We start from the raw sequence: 17,322 nt of genomic DNA on the forward strand, positions 1-17,322 counted from the left end.
GAGCAAGATAGTTACTTCAGAAGTTCACTCTAGGCCCCACTCACCAAAGTATTCGTCAGCAGGTGGATTTTGCATGTCATACAGCATCTTTTTGGTCAGGTGCTCAAGCTCATCCTCTGGGCGTAAAGAAGGGGGAACTGATGAAGGCCCCAGTTGCCCTGTATGTCCACCCTGAAAGGCAGAAAGCACAGAGTCCTTTAATTGCCACCTAGACCATCAACCAAGGCAGTCAGCCTAAACAAGTAGTGATTGCACTGGAGAGGAAAAACTACTGGACGTGGCTGTCGAGAGACCTGGGTTTTAGAATTAGTTTTATCACTTATTCAGTGGCTAACCTTGGACACATCTCTTTACTCACTTGCCTTATCTAGATGAGTCATCTATCAGGCTTTAGAAATCCATGTTTACGATAGGAAGAATCGAGTTTGTTCAACAATTGCTAAGTGACCACTGTGTGCTGTTATACATTTATGAGAAAAACAAATTGGGTCTTTCTTTCTTATGAACCTTACAGTCAAGTGAGAGATACAGGCACATTAATAATTAAAGAAAAACAGCTGCAGAAAGAGCACAACAAGGGCATGAGCGGGGACCTCTTGCATAGCCCGCGATGGGCTTCCTGAAGAGAGGGAGCATAGCAGGCTAGGCCTTATTCAGCTAAAAGGGAGAAAACACACAGCTAGAATTTTCTCACACTCAGGTGAAAAAAGTCAAGCAGCATAAAGAGCTTCTGGAAGTGGTGTACTTCTGGACCACATATAAACTTTGAGATAGGAAATGAGATAAATCTTATCAAGTACAGCAGTCCAGAAAGCGAACATTTTGGTTCTAGTTCTTTTGTTCCAGTTAAGGAAGTTGAGTAATTTCATTTTTCCAGCACTGCAAACAGCCAGATTTCAAATAGTGATGAAAAGTCAGTAGCATTGACACTGGGTTGGTGTTGAAATAGGTGGGCGAGAGCTAAGCTATGAAGATGCAAAGACATACAGCGCGAAATGATGGACTTTGGGGCCTGGGTGCAGCCAGGTTGGGCAGGGGGTGAGGGATAAAAGACTCCATATAAAATGTATAGTCTTTTATCCCTCATCCCCTGTACCCAAATGGGACATACAGAGCCACTGGGGCCTTTGTCCATTCCATCCATGTGGGTACAGTGTACACTGCTTGGGTGATGGGTGCACTAAAATTTCAGAATTCACCACTATAGAACTCATCCATGTAATCAAAACTCACATGTACCCTAAAAAATACTGAAATAAAAAATAATAATTAAAAAATAAATAGGTAGGTGAACCAGAATTATAGCAATGTAAGAGAATCAAATATCAATTGAGAGAGTACTTGAGATCATCAATGAAGAATAAAAAGTGTGTAAGAAAGGAATAAAGGCCATACGCTAGATTTAAAGTAGCTTTGTGCTACATGATTAAAAGGGAATTTATTACATTTTCCATTGCCTATAAATTTGACCATTTCTAGTACCTCACCCCAACATTCTTAATAAAAGTGTTATAAAAACAGAAATGCTATTATTAAAATTTAGAACTGATGATGATGTCCGCCATGGGGAATGGGCAGACATGTGGGTTGGGAATGCTTTTGCCTTGATATTTATGCATTCTTAAAATAGTTGGCCAAAAGGTTCTCTTTTCAGAATGTTTACAAGAGTAAGTTCAACAAAACTGAAAGCTACACATTCATTCTCCTATTATCTTCACTATACCAAATGGGCTCTTGGATGTGAAAATCCTATAAAATACAAATCCCTGAACCCGTTATCATTCCCAACATTTACTTCAACAACTCCAAGATGGGTATTAATCATTTGTATGACATCTAAAGCATTAAATGTCTTCTAAACATAGTTGAGAAGGTTGATTGGTACCTATCTAAAATAATTTTCTTTTTTTTGGTCTCCTAAAATGTACAGATATTTGAAGTACAGATATGCAGAAGGCCGAAAAGGCCAAAAATATTTTATGTTGGTCACTAACCTTAGCCTGAGATTTTATCGCATTGTTGAACAATTTGGATTAGAGATGAGACGGTGATGAGTAAACTATGGCATATGCTCAGGTTACAGACAAAAAAATTGAGTTGCTTGCCTGGATCTGAAGAACCATTATTCTAATCTCCTCTTTGTGAGACAGGGAAACTGAGCCCCCCCAAAAAATTAGGGAGGGCTAGTTTTGGTAAAGTCAGGACAAGAGTTCATCCTTGACTGACGTATTTATTAACAAACATTAAAGTTTAAACCTAGGACCTCCTCTGAACTGTAAACATTACCTGTCATATGAGTTTGGTATGAGGGTTAGAGGAGCTACTGAATTATTCAGTTGTTCTTTTGTTTATTGTTTTGTCCATTCATTCTTACAAGGTTTATTTTGTGTACCTTCTGTGAGAACCCAGGAGGGACATCAAGATATATTACACACAACCTTTGTTTTTGAGAGTTTTGCAGTCTAGTGGGGGTGAGAAACATCCACAAACGATTAATTATAAAAAGCACAGGTTGGGCGCAGTGGCTCACATCTGCAATCCCAGCACTTTGGGAAGCCAAGGCTGCCAGATCACTTAAGGCCAGAAGTTCGAGGCCAGCCTGGCCAAAACTGTGAAACCCCGTATCTACTAAAAATACAAAAGTTAGCCAGGTGTGATAACGCACGCCTGTAATCCCAGCTACTCGGGAGGCCGGGGCAAGAAAATCACTTGAACCCGGGGGGTGAAGTTTGAGCCAAGATCGTGCCACTGCACTCCAGCGATGGTGACAGAGGGAGATTCTATTTCTATATATATATAGCATAGTATATTAATAGGTGTCTGCATAAACATGAACATTGGACGAAAGGTTGCCAGTATTGTTAAAATTGCATATATGTGACTTGCTTCCAGGACAATTGCACAGAAGTACTCATACAAGTGGATAAAGTTAAATGATGAAGGCTGGTCACAGGAGCCATATTTGAGAGGAGTAACAAGGACTAACAAGGTAAACTAACCAGCAAAAGAATCATCTAAATAGACAGTGATAGACATATACATTGTAAATCTACGTAACAAGCCTGTAAAGATGAACAACACGTTTCGCAAACAACAAATCCAACTGCAGAATAGGATAGAGTAACTACAGTTTATTTACAGATCTATATAAAGACCAGGTACCAAAATGTTAAAGGAGATTCTTTCTGGCAGGTGGAATCTTAGGGGACTTTCACTTTCTACATTTGTTTCTTTATTGTACAGCATGTAGTTCTACTTTTGTAATCCATGAATATCAATTTTTTAAAACATGATGACTTCAAGTGATAAAGATATGCTGGACATGACTCACTGTCCTGGAGCTTCCAACCTAGGCCAAGTGAAGGCCCCTGAGAGGAGCGCAGTTTCAAAGTTGAGACGTAGTTTGGTGTGAATGGGAAAAACTGCAAGTGGTTCAATATTTCGGTCTGGACAGGTGGAAAAGTAGGAAGGGTCAGTTAATTCCTGCTTCCATGCCATGCTGACATGCTTAGGGCTTCTTGGTGAGCTAGGGGCTCCAGGCCTTGGGTAAGAACGTGGACACGTCTCAAAATCTAATGTGTTAAACAGTCTTTCGACAAAAACAAACAAACAAACAAACAAACCAACAAAGGTATCTGTAATGTACACAAAATTTACTTACAATTTCAAGAAGTTCACAGACCACAGGGAATATATCTGCGTGTTCTCAGTTAGAAACATCCAGGCATTAGAAACCACGGTAAATGTTTTTAGAAGAGTGTTCTAATCATATTTAGAAAGTTCTGTCTGGAGTACAGGGTGAATGGGAGAGCAGCGAGACTGAAATGAGATGGTGAGTTTATCTAATATACTGGTGGCCAGAGATAAAGGAATACATTATATGGCAGTATCATTATGGCTAGAGACAGAGATTTGACTATGACCTTCATTGGGCATCCTTAGGTGAGCTTGTCAACCTTTCATAACTTCAGGTTCTCTTCTATCAATGGACTTGCCAGTGGTACCTCACAGTCTCTGTAAGAATTAAAGTGAGATAACCCACATTTCACGATAGAGTTTAACTACTTTCAGACAGTTGTAACAAAGAGGATCTCTTTGAATCTCTCAAACTGCCTCTGAGGGAGTGGATTATTACAGTTTAGGTAGCAGAACTGAAAGTGAGGTTGGGAAAGTGACCTACACCTTTTCTCCAGGCTTGCAATATAGGGAGACCTTGAGCCCAAAATATGGTGTCACCTGTCTCCAAGCACCATGCATTTTTCTCCCCAACCAAACAATGCTTCCCATAGACGGAGTGCTAAAAAAGTATAAAATATTACCTCTAATAACAGTGGGGCGAGTTGTTTTAATTAAGCCAAACGACTATTAGAGAAAACTTGATAATTCCTGTCTTCAGTCTTAGGGTGGACCCTCAGAGAACAGACACAATTTATCCTTGTCTCAGCCTAATATCAGTTTCCCTTTCAATATAAACAAGGCAGCAAGAAGGCCGATTCTGTCCTTTATCAATCTAAGCCAGAAATTTAGATTCTACTCTTAGCACTTACATTTCAAGTATAAATCTAATTTCAAAGTACTTACCTTGTCAATATTTCACAGATTTTGAGAAAAACGTATCATTCTTTTTGTTCTCTGAATACTCTATTTGCTTGCTATGCTGTTTCTGAAATAACACTTGGAAAGGCTATTTTCTGTTAGATTCCACTCTTTTATCTAATGCTAATTATGGATTCCTGTTTTTCCTTATGATGAAAGATTCTGAGAGATCATTTCTTCCAGTATTTCTGAAGTTTATTTGGCTAGAGAACAGCCTCCACCTCCACTCCACAGCTGTCACTAACCTAGTGCAGAATACTTAACACCTGTGGAATACATACTAGGGAAAACACAGCGTTCCTCAGTTAAGAGGTGTGTCTCACACCAAAGAAGACTGCTTAGGACTTTCAGGGTTCAAGCCTAGAAGTCGTCATCTAGTACTATTCTCACTGTCCTAATCAGACACCTACTCTAATACCTCTCTCTCAGTAGTGTTTAGGGCTCAATACCGCCTAATAAAAATGAGCAAATGTGTCCAACTTATTTGTGAATAAGCGACTTCTAGCATATTGTATAAGGTAACAAAACACGATGGAATATTTGTGGTGGGAGGTGCTGAAAGGGAACGATTTGTGTTATTTTGTTTCTCATTTCTTCAAAAGTAGAAGTGTGAGTTGTATCAGCAACGTATTCACTGTAGCATATTAATTCCTCATATTTGCAAGACCGTTTTCAAGGTGCCTGCTTTTACTGATATGAAATCTCAAATGCCTACACAATAGCCCTGTATGACATGTAATCCTATTTCTGGATGAGAAAATAGAGACTTGAGAAGATAAGCGAGCAACCTCGTTGGGGTACCCCTGCTTAAAAACGGTAGAACATTGAAACTGGGGTGTGCTGAGTTGGACAAGCTTCTACACTGCAATGCCTCTCAGGGTTTTGAGATCATTGTCTCAAGACTTTCTAGCTCTCTTACTGTGCAGCAGTTTGGATTTTAATCTGAGTCTATTATCTAAGCAAAGATTTATTTTATCAGAGTGGAGGTTTACTGCTGAATAGCAAAACAAAGACATTGTGAAACAAACCTTTCTTTAAAAAAAAGGCATTCTTGTAAGTGTCACTCTTAATCACTAATATGTTTGTTTCTGAAATACCCGAATCTCTTACTAAAGGCAAATTAATGATGTATGATCCACAGGTGAGTTACTGAGTGACAGACTTCAGAGGACTCCATCAAAACTGTCTTTACATAAATTTCCCAAGGGATTACCAAGTGCCAAGAACTGTAAGTATAAAGACAAATTATTCAGAGATGCTGTCTCTAACAACTCACAGTTTGGGAAGAAAGAGGCATGCAAATAGGCAATTACAATAAAGTCTAAGCTCTAAAACACAAGTATGATGAATTCAGTGCTCTGAGATGGAAGAAGGCTGCCAAAAAAAAGACCTATTAGTTTGATCTTGAAGAATAAATTGCATATCACCCAATGGAAAAAAAAAAGAAGAAGAAAAGAAAGAAGGAAAAAAGTTAAAGGCATTCCAGGAGGAACGTGTATATCTAAAAAACTGTTAAGAGGAAAGGCCGGGCGCAGTGGCTCACGCCTGTAATCTCAGCACTTTGGGAGGTCGAGGGAGACAGATCATGAGGTCAGGAGATCGAGACCATCCTAGCTAATATGGTGAAACCCCATCTTTACTAAAAATACAAACAATTGGCCAGGCGTGGTGGTGGGTGCCTGTAGTCCCAGTTACTCAGGAGGCTGAAGCAGGAGAATTGCTTGAACCCAGGAGGCAGAGGTTGCAGTGAGCCAAGATCATGTCATTGCACTCCAGCCCAGGTGACAGAGTGAGACTCTGTCTCAAAACAAACAAACAAACAAACACACACACACACAAAACAAAACAAAACACAAAAGAAAAAGGAAAAACAGAACTAGGATAAGAAAAGAGAAGTAGGATATGGTCAATGCCAAGACTGTTTTAAGTAACAGGAAGTCATTAGGAGATTTAAAAATGGGAGCTGATTTTATTAAAGTCATGCTTCTGAAGTAAGTGTATTGGCAAACATCTTCTAATACCAAGGCCTCTGACACTTTCAAAAAAAAAAAAAAGCAGCCAGCTATCGTGGCATTCTGAGCAATTTAGTGGCTAATGTGCTTTAAAAGGACTGACGTTTACTAAGCATGGCAGAGCCTGCTAACTGCTCACCAAAATCCATTTCCTCCTCTTGCTGGGTACATTGCTAGACTACATTTCCCATGCTCCTTGCGGTTAGATGTGGCCTTGTGAGACACAGGAAGAATGGAGACTGGGCCCTGAACTACCACATGGAGATAAGTCACTCACTGTCCAGGTTGACCTGCCTTACCGCAATACAATATGCTCAAAGGTTAATGGTTGCAAGTCATGGTGATGGGAAAGTGAATGCTTTATATTCTTTCCATGTTTCTGTGTTTTTCTTTCTTAAAATAAAGATTTTTTTTTCAGCTGAAATGATCTAAAACTGGTTCTTCTTTGCCATTCTTCTTTTCTTGCAAAAAGGGGGTCCAGGTGATTGTCATTCAAGAACATACTTAATAGGAAGCCAAATTTACAGCCAAATCTGGGTCTAAATCCCTGGTAAACATTATGAGTGGGACTATGCAATAATGAAGACTTGCTTCTGAAACAAAATATACAAAATATACACATGAATAGGATCCTTGATGAACAAGGAAACTCCACTAGATTAAGCATAACATATATAACAATATCCGTCATATTTGTATAACACTTCATGGTATTTGATTATATATTCTTACATAGAAACCCATAAATACAGAAGACTTGACTATTCAGAATATCTTTCATCTTAATTCTGCCTTTAAGTTGTCCAGTGATTTTGTTCAAATCATTTCCATTTTCTGAGCCTCAGTTTCTTTATGTGTAACATGTTCTTTTCAAAGATTCCTTTGATTCTACTCTATCATTTTTTTGTGCCCATTTGTGCCCATAGTATGCAGGACACATATCATTACCAATCTTTAGAGTGAAATCACAGATATTCATATTTACAGATCCTTTGTAGTCTACAAAAATAGACACACTGAGTAAGTGGAAACCTCATTATGACAGAGGTTTCCATTTATGAGAGGACTCAGGCCAGTTGTCAGCATCCCCTGAAACATCCAGAACTTCATTCAGCATTCTGGATCTGAGTAAGCAATGGGCAGGTCACAGGGTTTCTGCAGCCTACTGAACTTTCACTACACTTCGGGCATGAAATCGAGAACACATAAAGGTTAATCACCTCATCATCCCACTGCCCCTTTTCCGAGTGGAGAAGAAAAATATCCGTCATCCTTTCTAAAGGAAAAAGGAAGCATGGGAAACAGCCTGCACTGAGGTGCAAATGGCTCCTGGAAAACACTACACCATCTTGCATCTTCGTTACTACAGTTTACCTACTTTAACCTGTGTGCTAAGGATCCATTTTACAAAAGAGACACCCACTATCTGTCGCAATGTCAGCCCCCTGAGTTCCTCTGGGGCTGACCTTAGTGTGATCATTTTCCTTTCTTGAGTCCTTACCTGCTGTTGATTTCTTTGTTACATAGTGCTAGATAAGTCAAATTTACTGCAAATCTGAACCTTACCAGAAAAGCACCGCTCAGGCAGATAAAACACCGGGAAAAGGCAGCCAAGATATTCGAAAAGATTACAGGATAATGAATACTCTATCACTCGGTACCAGGGCTGCTCATTTTTCTTGTCCATTTGTAATGATGTACAAGAGGTTCCTTCCCTCAGAGGGAAAATAACTTCAATTATGTGTTCTTGAAAAAAAGAAACATTGAAATTATCTTCTTTTCAAAAGGTAGAATTAGCCCCGTTTTAGAGCTGAAAGCCTGCCAGAAAAAATATATTTCTGATATTTTCGTTCTTTTCCCCCCCTCTATTTAGCTGTATCAAGTTTGCAGCTTGCAATTTCCTGTGGCGGCTTCTACTTTTTGACTCTCACTGAATCATACCCTACTCTCAACATCTCACCGCTTAAATGGAAGGAGCACCCCTTCTGGCCAGGGGCAGATGATTTGCTGGATACCTCTTCCTGCTTCAGGTTAAAGGCAATGGCCACAGAGAAGAAAAGAAGTGGAAGGTGGATACCTGAGTATCTTAATTAAAATATTCTAAATGAACATTCCTCACAGCTCCTTGCGAGTAGAAGAGCATGCTCTTGGTTCTTCTATTCTTACGTTCCATTTCTTTTAAAGAATGAATTGTAAGGACACAAAGAGGAAGACTCAGAAATTCTGACTTTAAAAGTTTGATTCTTGCTTTGAAACTCATTCCAGCTGATCTTCAACTTTCAAAGTCTTGATTTTTCTTAAAACCTCTACTTCCACATATTCCCTTTCTCATGCCATGCATCGATGCCCCTAAAATGCCTTTTCTTAAACCAAATTTGGAGTCATAGCCAAGGATGGATGATTCTGAATTACAGACAGGAGGAGTTATTGGAAGAGTTACTGCAGCTGGGAAAAGGCCTGGGCATCCAGTCAGGGGGCCCCGGTCTCTGCATACAAGGGTTTTATCTAGGCTGAGCTGGGAGAAAGTGATGTCTCTCCACCCACCTCTCTCCGTCTCCTCGTGTCAAGGCAGCCATAATAGTGCCTGGGCTTAGAGCATCTGGCTCTTAGGCCTGATGTTTAAGACACTACTTAAGCTCTCCAATGATTTCTTTTTCTATTGTTGATTTTCTCATGTATAAACTGGAGGATAATAATATCTGATTCATATGAAGAAACTTTGTAAAATATTAAATATCAAATAAATGTCAGTTATAATTATCAGGAGGGACAACTTAGAAACCACTAACAAAGACGATTTTCTTCTTGAAAGAAGAATGATTGCAGAATGAGATCTCTCCAGTAACTCTCTACTTTCCTATCTGCTGATAAAGGACTTCAGTGTCGAGCACCTGAATTTCACATTAATTGTTGCTTTAGCAAGGGATGTAATTACTGTGAGTACTTTTTAGCTACAAATCTTGAAATTCATGACATTTGGTGAATGTATGCCTTGCTGCCTCTCCAACTGTTAACTCTTGTACATTCTTGCCTTTAGGACCAAGAGACAAATAGTAAAGTAAAGCTCACATTTGGCTATTTAGAGCACAGCAGCCTCCCTTAGGCTTCGGCAGACAAGGTACAACCACTGATGTTATCCTGCCTGATAGGTAAGAAGTAAGAAAAGCGAGTAGCAGAGCAGAAGCGCTAGATCCTCAGAGTCAAGGAGCATCTAGGTCAAAGATCTCCTGCCAACCTTATTCACAGTTCTCATTTCAGTGTCCCTTTCCTCCAAACCTCCATGTGGGCCCTCCATTAAGGAGAAAGCGAGTTGTCTCTGTGGGGTGAAAAGATCTCTATTTGCTCTGTGTGAAGCTAAAATAACCTATTTCCACAATGTTATGGCTAAAACATACACTCAGTTTTTCCCATTAATTAGGTTTTATGGATGTTATACATTAGGGATTTGACATAATAAAGGCAAGAGAATTCCAAGACACTATTTCCATCGATAGCTTCACCTAGGCAAGACCCATGACATAAAAGTTTGATGAATGGAATGAACCATTATTCAAGGTTGGGTTTTCAAACTAACACCGTGTTTTGGCCTTTGCTGTGCCGCACATGCCTGGCAGTGACTCCAGGCACACGTTTCTTCTTTATTTGGTTGCCTGGAAGAATGCAATGGACTAGTTGCTCTAATGCTGGGGAGAAAAGGTTTTATCACAATGCACAGCTTTCTATGTATTGTCCCATAGAAAAACCATCCTCAACTACAAGCTACAGTTTTAATAAAGCACTATCAAAAAGACGGCACAGAGTTTCTGTTACCACGGCTCCAGCCTTGACTGGTTCTAATTCCCTGTCTGCTCAAAATAAGATTTTATTAATCTGTTATTTTAGATATTTGGATTGTCATAATTCTTGCCATTATATTTCCAAAAAATGAGAAGATATTAACATAGTACATCTGATAATTACAAATGTATAAAAAGATATATGCAAAAGTGCCAGTATGTGTTTGCCTATGTAAGTATTATCAAACAGCTACTAGAAGTGAATACATCCAAATGTTAACAAGTCTTATGTCAGGATAGTGATATTCAGAGTAATTTGAGTTTTTCTCTTTATAATTTTAAAATTATCTAAACAGAATATTATAAAAATGGATGGCTCTTAGAAAATAACAGGAAACATACTTTATAAAACACAGGGTTCCAGACTTTTCTTTAGTATTTTCAGGTATGAAGCTAGGAGGGATTGGAGAGCCAAAGTGTGGACAAGCTGCTGATAAAAATAAGGCACCTAGATTTTCAGTGTGATATGCACAAAAACACTTTCCTACTGTACAAGCTGTTTCTATCTAGTGGGCTTGACAGATGCCTGAACGTGACACAAGACACTGAAATAACATGCAAATCAGTTTTCGGTTTTAATATGCAAATATGACGCTTGGCACATCACTTTCCATGGCGAGGTAAATTTCTGTTTTTGAGTTTTTCGTGGGAAATGCAAACCAGCAAACAAATGGTTAACTCCCCATATTTCACCTAACAAAAGGTGGTTTTCATTTGAGTCAGAGCGGTTCTTGCTCAGCAATCCAAGGTACTTAGGATGCAAAGAAAGGGCATGTGTTTTGTTCAATAACAATGCCACCGTAGGCAAGCAATCCTACCTTCTGACAGACACACTGATCACACTGAATTTCTACTGAATTTCTGGGCTTCAGCAGGGAGGCCGACAAAGTGCCTAAGTGAAAATAACAAGAACATGTTTTTTTGCTTGACCAGTGAAAATCAAATCAAAGTATCTTAACATGGTGAGAAGATAAGCTTATAGCCAAAGAAGAGAAAAAAATCAAGGGTCCTTGTTTCTACAGTATATGAGCAGTGTAGCAAACTATAGCCTCTGATGAAATCTATATTAAATTATCCACAAATAATAGTAATTAATTAGGCATTAAAATAGTCATCAAAGTGAGTGAGATGCATCCAGTTCACGGAATTTATAATCCAGTCAGGGAAACAAGGTATATGAAGGAGAAATAAAAGAACAAAGCCAAAAATTGAATGTTGATAGTAATCAGTATGGCTTAGATACATAGGTTCTAGGGTCTGTTTACTTGGGTTCAAATCCCACATCGCCAACTTTCCAATTGTGTGATCCAGTGCAAGGTACTTAATTTTACTAAGTAATTAGTTATTTCGAACATAAAATGGGGTAAATAGAATTTACTTCAGGAGTTGTCGTCGTTGTTGTTTTTTTAGACGGATTCTCTCTCTGTTGCCCAGGCTGGAGAGTAGTGGCATAATCTCAGCTCACTGAAGCCACTACCTCTCAGGTTCAAGCAATTTCTGGCTAATTTTTGTATTTTTAGTAGAGACAAGGTTTCACCGTGTTGGCCAGGCTGGTCTCTAACTCCTGACCTCAAGTGATCTGCCTGCCTCAGCCTCCCAAAGTGCTGGGATTACAGGCATGAGCCCTAAGTTAAATAAGATGGTCCAGCCTACACCAACTAAGAAACTAATATCATCCTTAAAGATATACTATGATGTATAAATATTACTCAAGTGTATCAATGGATGATACGGATTCAGAGATTCAGAGAGAGAGAGACAGAGAGAGAGAGTACCGTGTGCTTAAAGAGCTTGAATTAGGACTTGAATGAGGGACAGAATTCAGAGGAACTGAGGTGGCATTCTACTCTATCAATCATGGGATTAAAATTCCTTCACCTTTTTCTGTGCTTTTACAGTCAAAAGATACTTGGGTGCAACATGCACACACTAGGTTATTTAATATTTTCCAATGCATGAAATCATTTCTTCTTTTTGTATAAACCAAGTTAGTGGTTTTTTAAGTGACTTAGCCAAAATCATACCCATATTAAGTGGCAGAACCAAGAGTTAGGCATGAGTCTTTTGATTCCAGCTTAGTGTTTTTCCACTGATTTATAGCCATCTCTATATATTCATTTAGAAATATGAAACTTACATGGTCTATCATAAAGGTTAATCAAGACAGTCAACCTCACTGATTAAAGCATGATGCTAATTAAAACAGAAGTTGGAGACCAATGTGGCCTTTTTTACTTTCAGAAATATTGATTGTGGTATAATGGAGAAAGTGTGGGCTTTAGAGGCAGAACAAGCTGGTTCAAATGCCAAATTATACCTCTAGTTTTGTATAACATTTCACAAGTTTCCCCCCACCGCTTAGGGTCTTCACCTGTAAATGGAGTTGGGAAAGTAGGCAGAGGAGCGGGGTAGATGCCTTCATCTGAGAGCCATTGTGAGTAATACTTAAGAAGACACGCGGCATGTGCTAACATTTGACGGTGGCGCACGATTATTTGTATTAAATGCTCACACACAGTCTGTCAAATATGAGCTATGGATGTCTTTCAAATGTGGCAGGAAGGTAGATGAGAGAATATGAATGACTCAGTGTCATTTATCAGCACTGAAGCCGAGGGGAAGAAACAGCATGCTCTGAGAGTGAATCTAAAGACCAGCAACATTTAATATTTCTAATCAATCACTGACCATGATTAAAATAATAGTAGTCATATCAAAGGAATCTTTTATCCATTCCCACAAACTCTGAAAGGTAGAACTACAGTAGTATTTAATTTGTATATTTATTTATGTATAATTTACAAGAGTGTAAATACAGTATTCTGAGTGCTTAGTAGGTGCCAGGGTTCAAAATATTTTATATTGAGTAACTTATTTAATTACCAGTGCAACCACATTAGGTGGCTTCTATTCTGAGTTTACGAATGAGAAAGTTGGAGTACAAAGATTACCATGATAATAAGTGGAGAACCTGGGATTTAAATCCAGTCATCAATTCCAGAAAGTGATGCTTAACTGCAACAAAAGTGCCTCAGTCTCTCAACTCATCTGCCTTTTGTCAGTGAGATTTACTTATTTGTAGTGGAATTTCACATACATTACAAAGTCTTGAACTATCAAAAGAACCTTTCTTCCGGACAAACATTATTTTTTAATGATATATTCCCTCTGTGCACAAAGATGGAAACCAAAAATATTACAAGTTCCCCCAACTCATTCTGATGCAGGTGGTCTGAGTGCAAGGCTTTGAGACATGTTTTTTTTTTGAGATGGAGTTTCACTCCTGTTTCCCAGTGTGCAATGGCGTGATCTCGGCTCACAGCAACCTCTGCCTTCCAGGTTCAAGTGATTCCCCTGCCTCAGCCTCCTGAGTAGCTGGGATTACAGGAATGTGCCACCACGCCCGGCTAATTTTGCATTTTTAGTAGAGATGGGGTTTCTCCATGTTGGTCAGGCTGGTCTCGAACTCCCGACTTCAGGTGATCCACCTGCCTCGGCCTCCCAAAGTGCTGGGATTACAGGTGTGAGCTACCATGCCCGGCCAACATGGTTATTTTTAATGTCTTCATTCATTCATTTGACTCATCAAAAGAAGTTGAACTGTTCTTCGAAAGACAACTTCCTTTATCAATCTGAGATATAAGCTAGAGAATTAATGCTAAATCTTAAAATAGTAAAATAAAATAATCAATAGTACTGTACCTAAAGGTGGGCAAAGGGAAAAACATGTAAATGATACTAATATTCTTTCACATTAAAAGCTAAAGGACTGTGTCATTTTCCAGTGACCAAACTGAAAAATTTTCTGCTGGGTTCTTGCCACACCATAAATAAAACGCTAAGAACATATTCAATTCTACAACAACTTAGGCCTCTCTAAAATGTGGCAGGCACCTTTAGATTCCCTGCTTTCTGTGAATTTCAGAAACAGAAAAGACACTGGAGACCATTTAGTAGTATATGAATCCCTTCATTTATAAGAAGAAAACTGAGAGTCAAGGAGGGAAACTGAGCGATTCAAGGTCATCTAGAAAATAAGGAGTCAAATCAAGAAGAAAGCTCACATCAGGAAAGAAGGTCTAATTCAATATTCGTTTAGTTCTCTTTGCACCATTAAAGAGTCACTCAGAAGAGTGACGCACTCTTGATGCTCTGTAAAGTATGCTCATTCTTGGCAAAAATTTTGGGAGCCCTAATCTACATTTATGCAGCATTCTGAGATCCCAAGATGGAAGTTGCTATAAAGTGAAAATCATTGCTGTTATTCTTGGCGAGTCGACACACACCGACAACAGCTGGCATGAACAGATGTGGCCCACAGAGAATTCTGTCGGGCTGTGCTGGTGCCATCCCTTTGCAAGTTGCCTTTTCCTCGATGAACAAAGAGTGTTTCTCCTCAGTCCATGCAGCCCTATGGTCTTCCTGTTGATAGGGCTGAGTTCAAAGCGCTCATCAAGCTGGCCTCTATCTTGCCTGCCCCCTTTCGTCTCAACAACAATTTCTCAAATAACATGCCTTACAGAGAGAAATATCTCTGTTAAATGGTGAAAGTTTCATGATTTAGGGCCTTATTCAATGCCTGGTGGTTGTAATAATAATATTTGTAGAATCACTATACATTATGTCCTCCCACTTCTCAAATACTATAATGAAATAAGTACTTTGGCTGCCCCACTTTATAGATTAGGAAATTGAGACATCATGAAGTCAAACACTCTGCCCAAGTTCTCAGAGCTGGTATGAGAAGGAGCTAGGATTTGTACCCAACCATTTTGGTTCTAGAAATTGCTTCCCAAGTTCTAATCACCAAACATTAAGACCAAAAAGAACAGGATTCAAGGTATCATTCTAATGAGAATAAAATGAGTTTCATGTAATTACGTGCCATAAATATACAAGGTGTTATTTTTAGAATACCACCATGAGTATCATCAAAAACTCTAAATGCTCCTCCATCTCCATCATTCTAAATATCCTAGGTAATAGGCAGAAAGCAAGTTACTACTGGCTTTATTCTTTTTCTAATCAAATCATCTAATGCAATGACTGACCCAGGTCATTCAAGACTCAATTCTGCTGACAATGCTGAATGTATGAACTCAGCCTCCAGTGCTTCTTGCATAGAAAGTCATTCGGAGAAGAACAAGTAACTAGTTGTTACAGTACATCAAACATGTGAAGGATCACATTGTTTCTCTTGCAAGATGCAACCTAGCAAGCTTCTAACACAAAAACTACATATACCTGAAGACATGATTGCAAATAACACATTTATTCAAAGTGTATTTGCTGAGTGCCTAGTAAGTGCCACGCTAAAGAAATTGAGAAGTAGGTCTTGCCCTCTAGGAGATATAGTAGAAAACATTACACACACAAAAATATCTATCAATCCAAAGTAAAAAGTTTTAATCATGTGCTATCAGAGCACAGAGAAAGGGGAGATGGTTATAGCTCAGGAGATGAAGGGACACTCTCAAGAAAAGGTGGCATTTGAACTAGGTCTTGGACAAAGGTGGAATTTGCATATCCAGAGATCTAGCAAGAACAAGATTCCAGGTGAAGTCCCGAAAAAGTGAGTCAAGCCAACAAGTTAGCATGTTTCCTTTCAAGTAAATGCAAATGTAAATGACCTCCAACCTTTATGTCCCTTTTTTTTGGTTTGTTTCATTGTCTGTGCTGGGCATGAAGATTTCAGTAATGTCTCAAAGGTGAGGGAATTGTTTGCTCGTAAAGTTAACCCATATATGAGGTTGCATGATGGCAGCTGTCTGCAGATTACCCAGGACCCTGGCATAGCAGGCTCTAAAGAGGCTGAAGAAAATCAGGATCAATGTGGCTGTGGTGATTTTTTGATGCTAACAACCCAATGCTCAGAGCAAGGCCAGGGTGGAGAAATACACGTACCCTGGGGTTTCTCTACAAGGGCTATGCTGATACTCGAGGAGCAAGCATCTTGAAGGAAGCCAAGATGTTTTTGCAGGTTCCATAAAGTTATAAAAAGTGTTTTTTTTTGTTTTTTTTTTTGTTTTTCCTAATGTGCTGTCTTTACATAAAAGCTTAGCTGTGAGTTTCCAGGAGTACTTCCCATCCACTCCTTAAGTACCTCCATTTCAGTGGATATGAGGCACTAAAACACATAGCCAGCATAAAAGCCAGACTGAAAGAACTTCCTGTGCTTTACTGTCTCTGTAACTTGAACCACAATGTTAGATGGTAACTAGGAGTCAACAGTGTCCTTTTCCAACAAGCAAAGTATACAGAAAATAAGAATAGAGCAGCCTGGCTGCCAGAGTTCTATGTTCCTCTTTACCATAAACTTTCTGGGTGCTACTTAGGAAGTCATTTCACCTCTCTGGGTCCAGTTTCCTCAAGTGGGCACAATCGTCTTCAATCTTCTAATGCACACATTTCTTGCCACAAATAAACCAAATAGCAGAAGTAGGGCTACTCAAGTAATTTGTGAATATCAATATGACTAAAGGGACACACAAACCATCATCATCGTCACTGTCACTACCCACCTTTTTATTATTACAGCTAAACTTTGGGCCAGGACTTACTCCAGATGCTTCAGATGTGTTTCATCCTCCCTGCATCTTGATTAGGGGGGTTACTTTTATTGCCCTCATTCAGTGCTGAGGAAATTAAAGCACAGATGTCTAAGTAGAGCACTCAAGGCGTTGAAGCCAGGATTCCAGTATGACTCTGTAGTCCACGGCCCTCACCAGTCCGCTACATGTAGTATTACAAGAGTGGCATTATCAGTACCCATTTGTTATCCCTTCTCTACTTTCAAACTTTTAGCTATGTCATTATATTGCACATATAACTAAAAATGAATAAAGTTTAACCCAAATTGTATTTACTGAGCAGGCACA

The 17,322-nt window shown here is 39.1% G+C and overlaps 1 protein-coding gene across 1 annotated transcript in view; it reads right to left on the reverse strand.

The window, feature by feature from the left end:
• The window catches only part of LPP (LIM domain containing preferred translocation partner in lipoma), a 766,241-nt gene that overhangs the window by 190,891 nt on the left and 558,028 nt on the right, over positions 1-17,322 (reverse strand). The window contains exon 7 of the mRNA XM_011999879.1: positions 45-171. Within this exon, the coding sequence (XP_011855269.1) occupies positions 45-171 (127 nt within the window). The remainder of the gene's footprint in view (positions 1-44; positions 172-17,322) is intronic.

The sequence above is a fragment of the Mandrillus leucophaeus genome, unplaced genomic scaffold (genome assembly GCF_000951045.1).
Source record: "Mandrillus leucophaeus isolate KB7577 unplaced genomic scaffold, Mleu.le_1.0 Scaffold607, whole genome shotgun sequence".
Taxonomy (NCBI): domain Eukaryota; kingdom Metazoa; phylum Chordata; class Mammalia; order Primates; family Cercopithecidae; genus Mandrillus; species Mandrillus leucophaeus.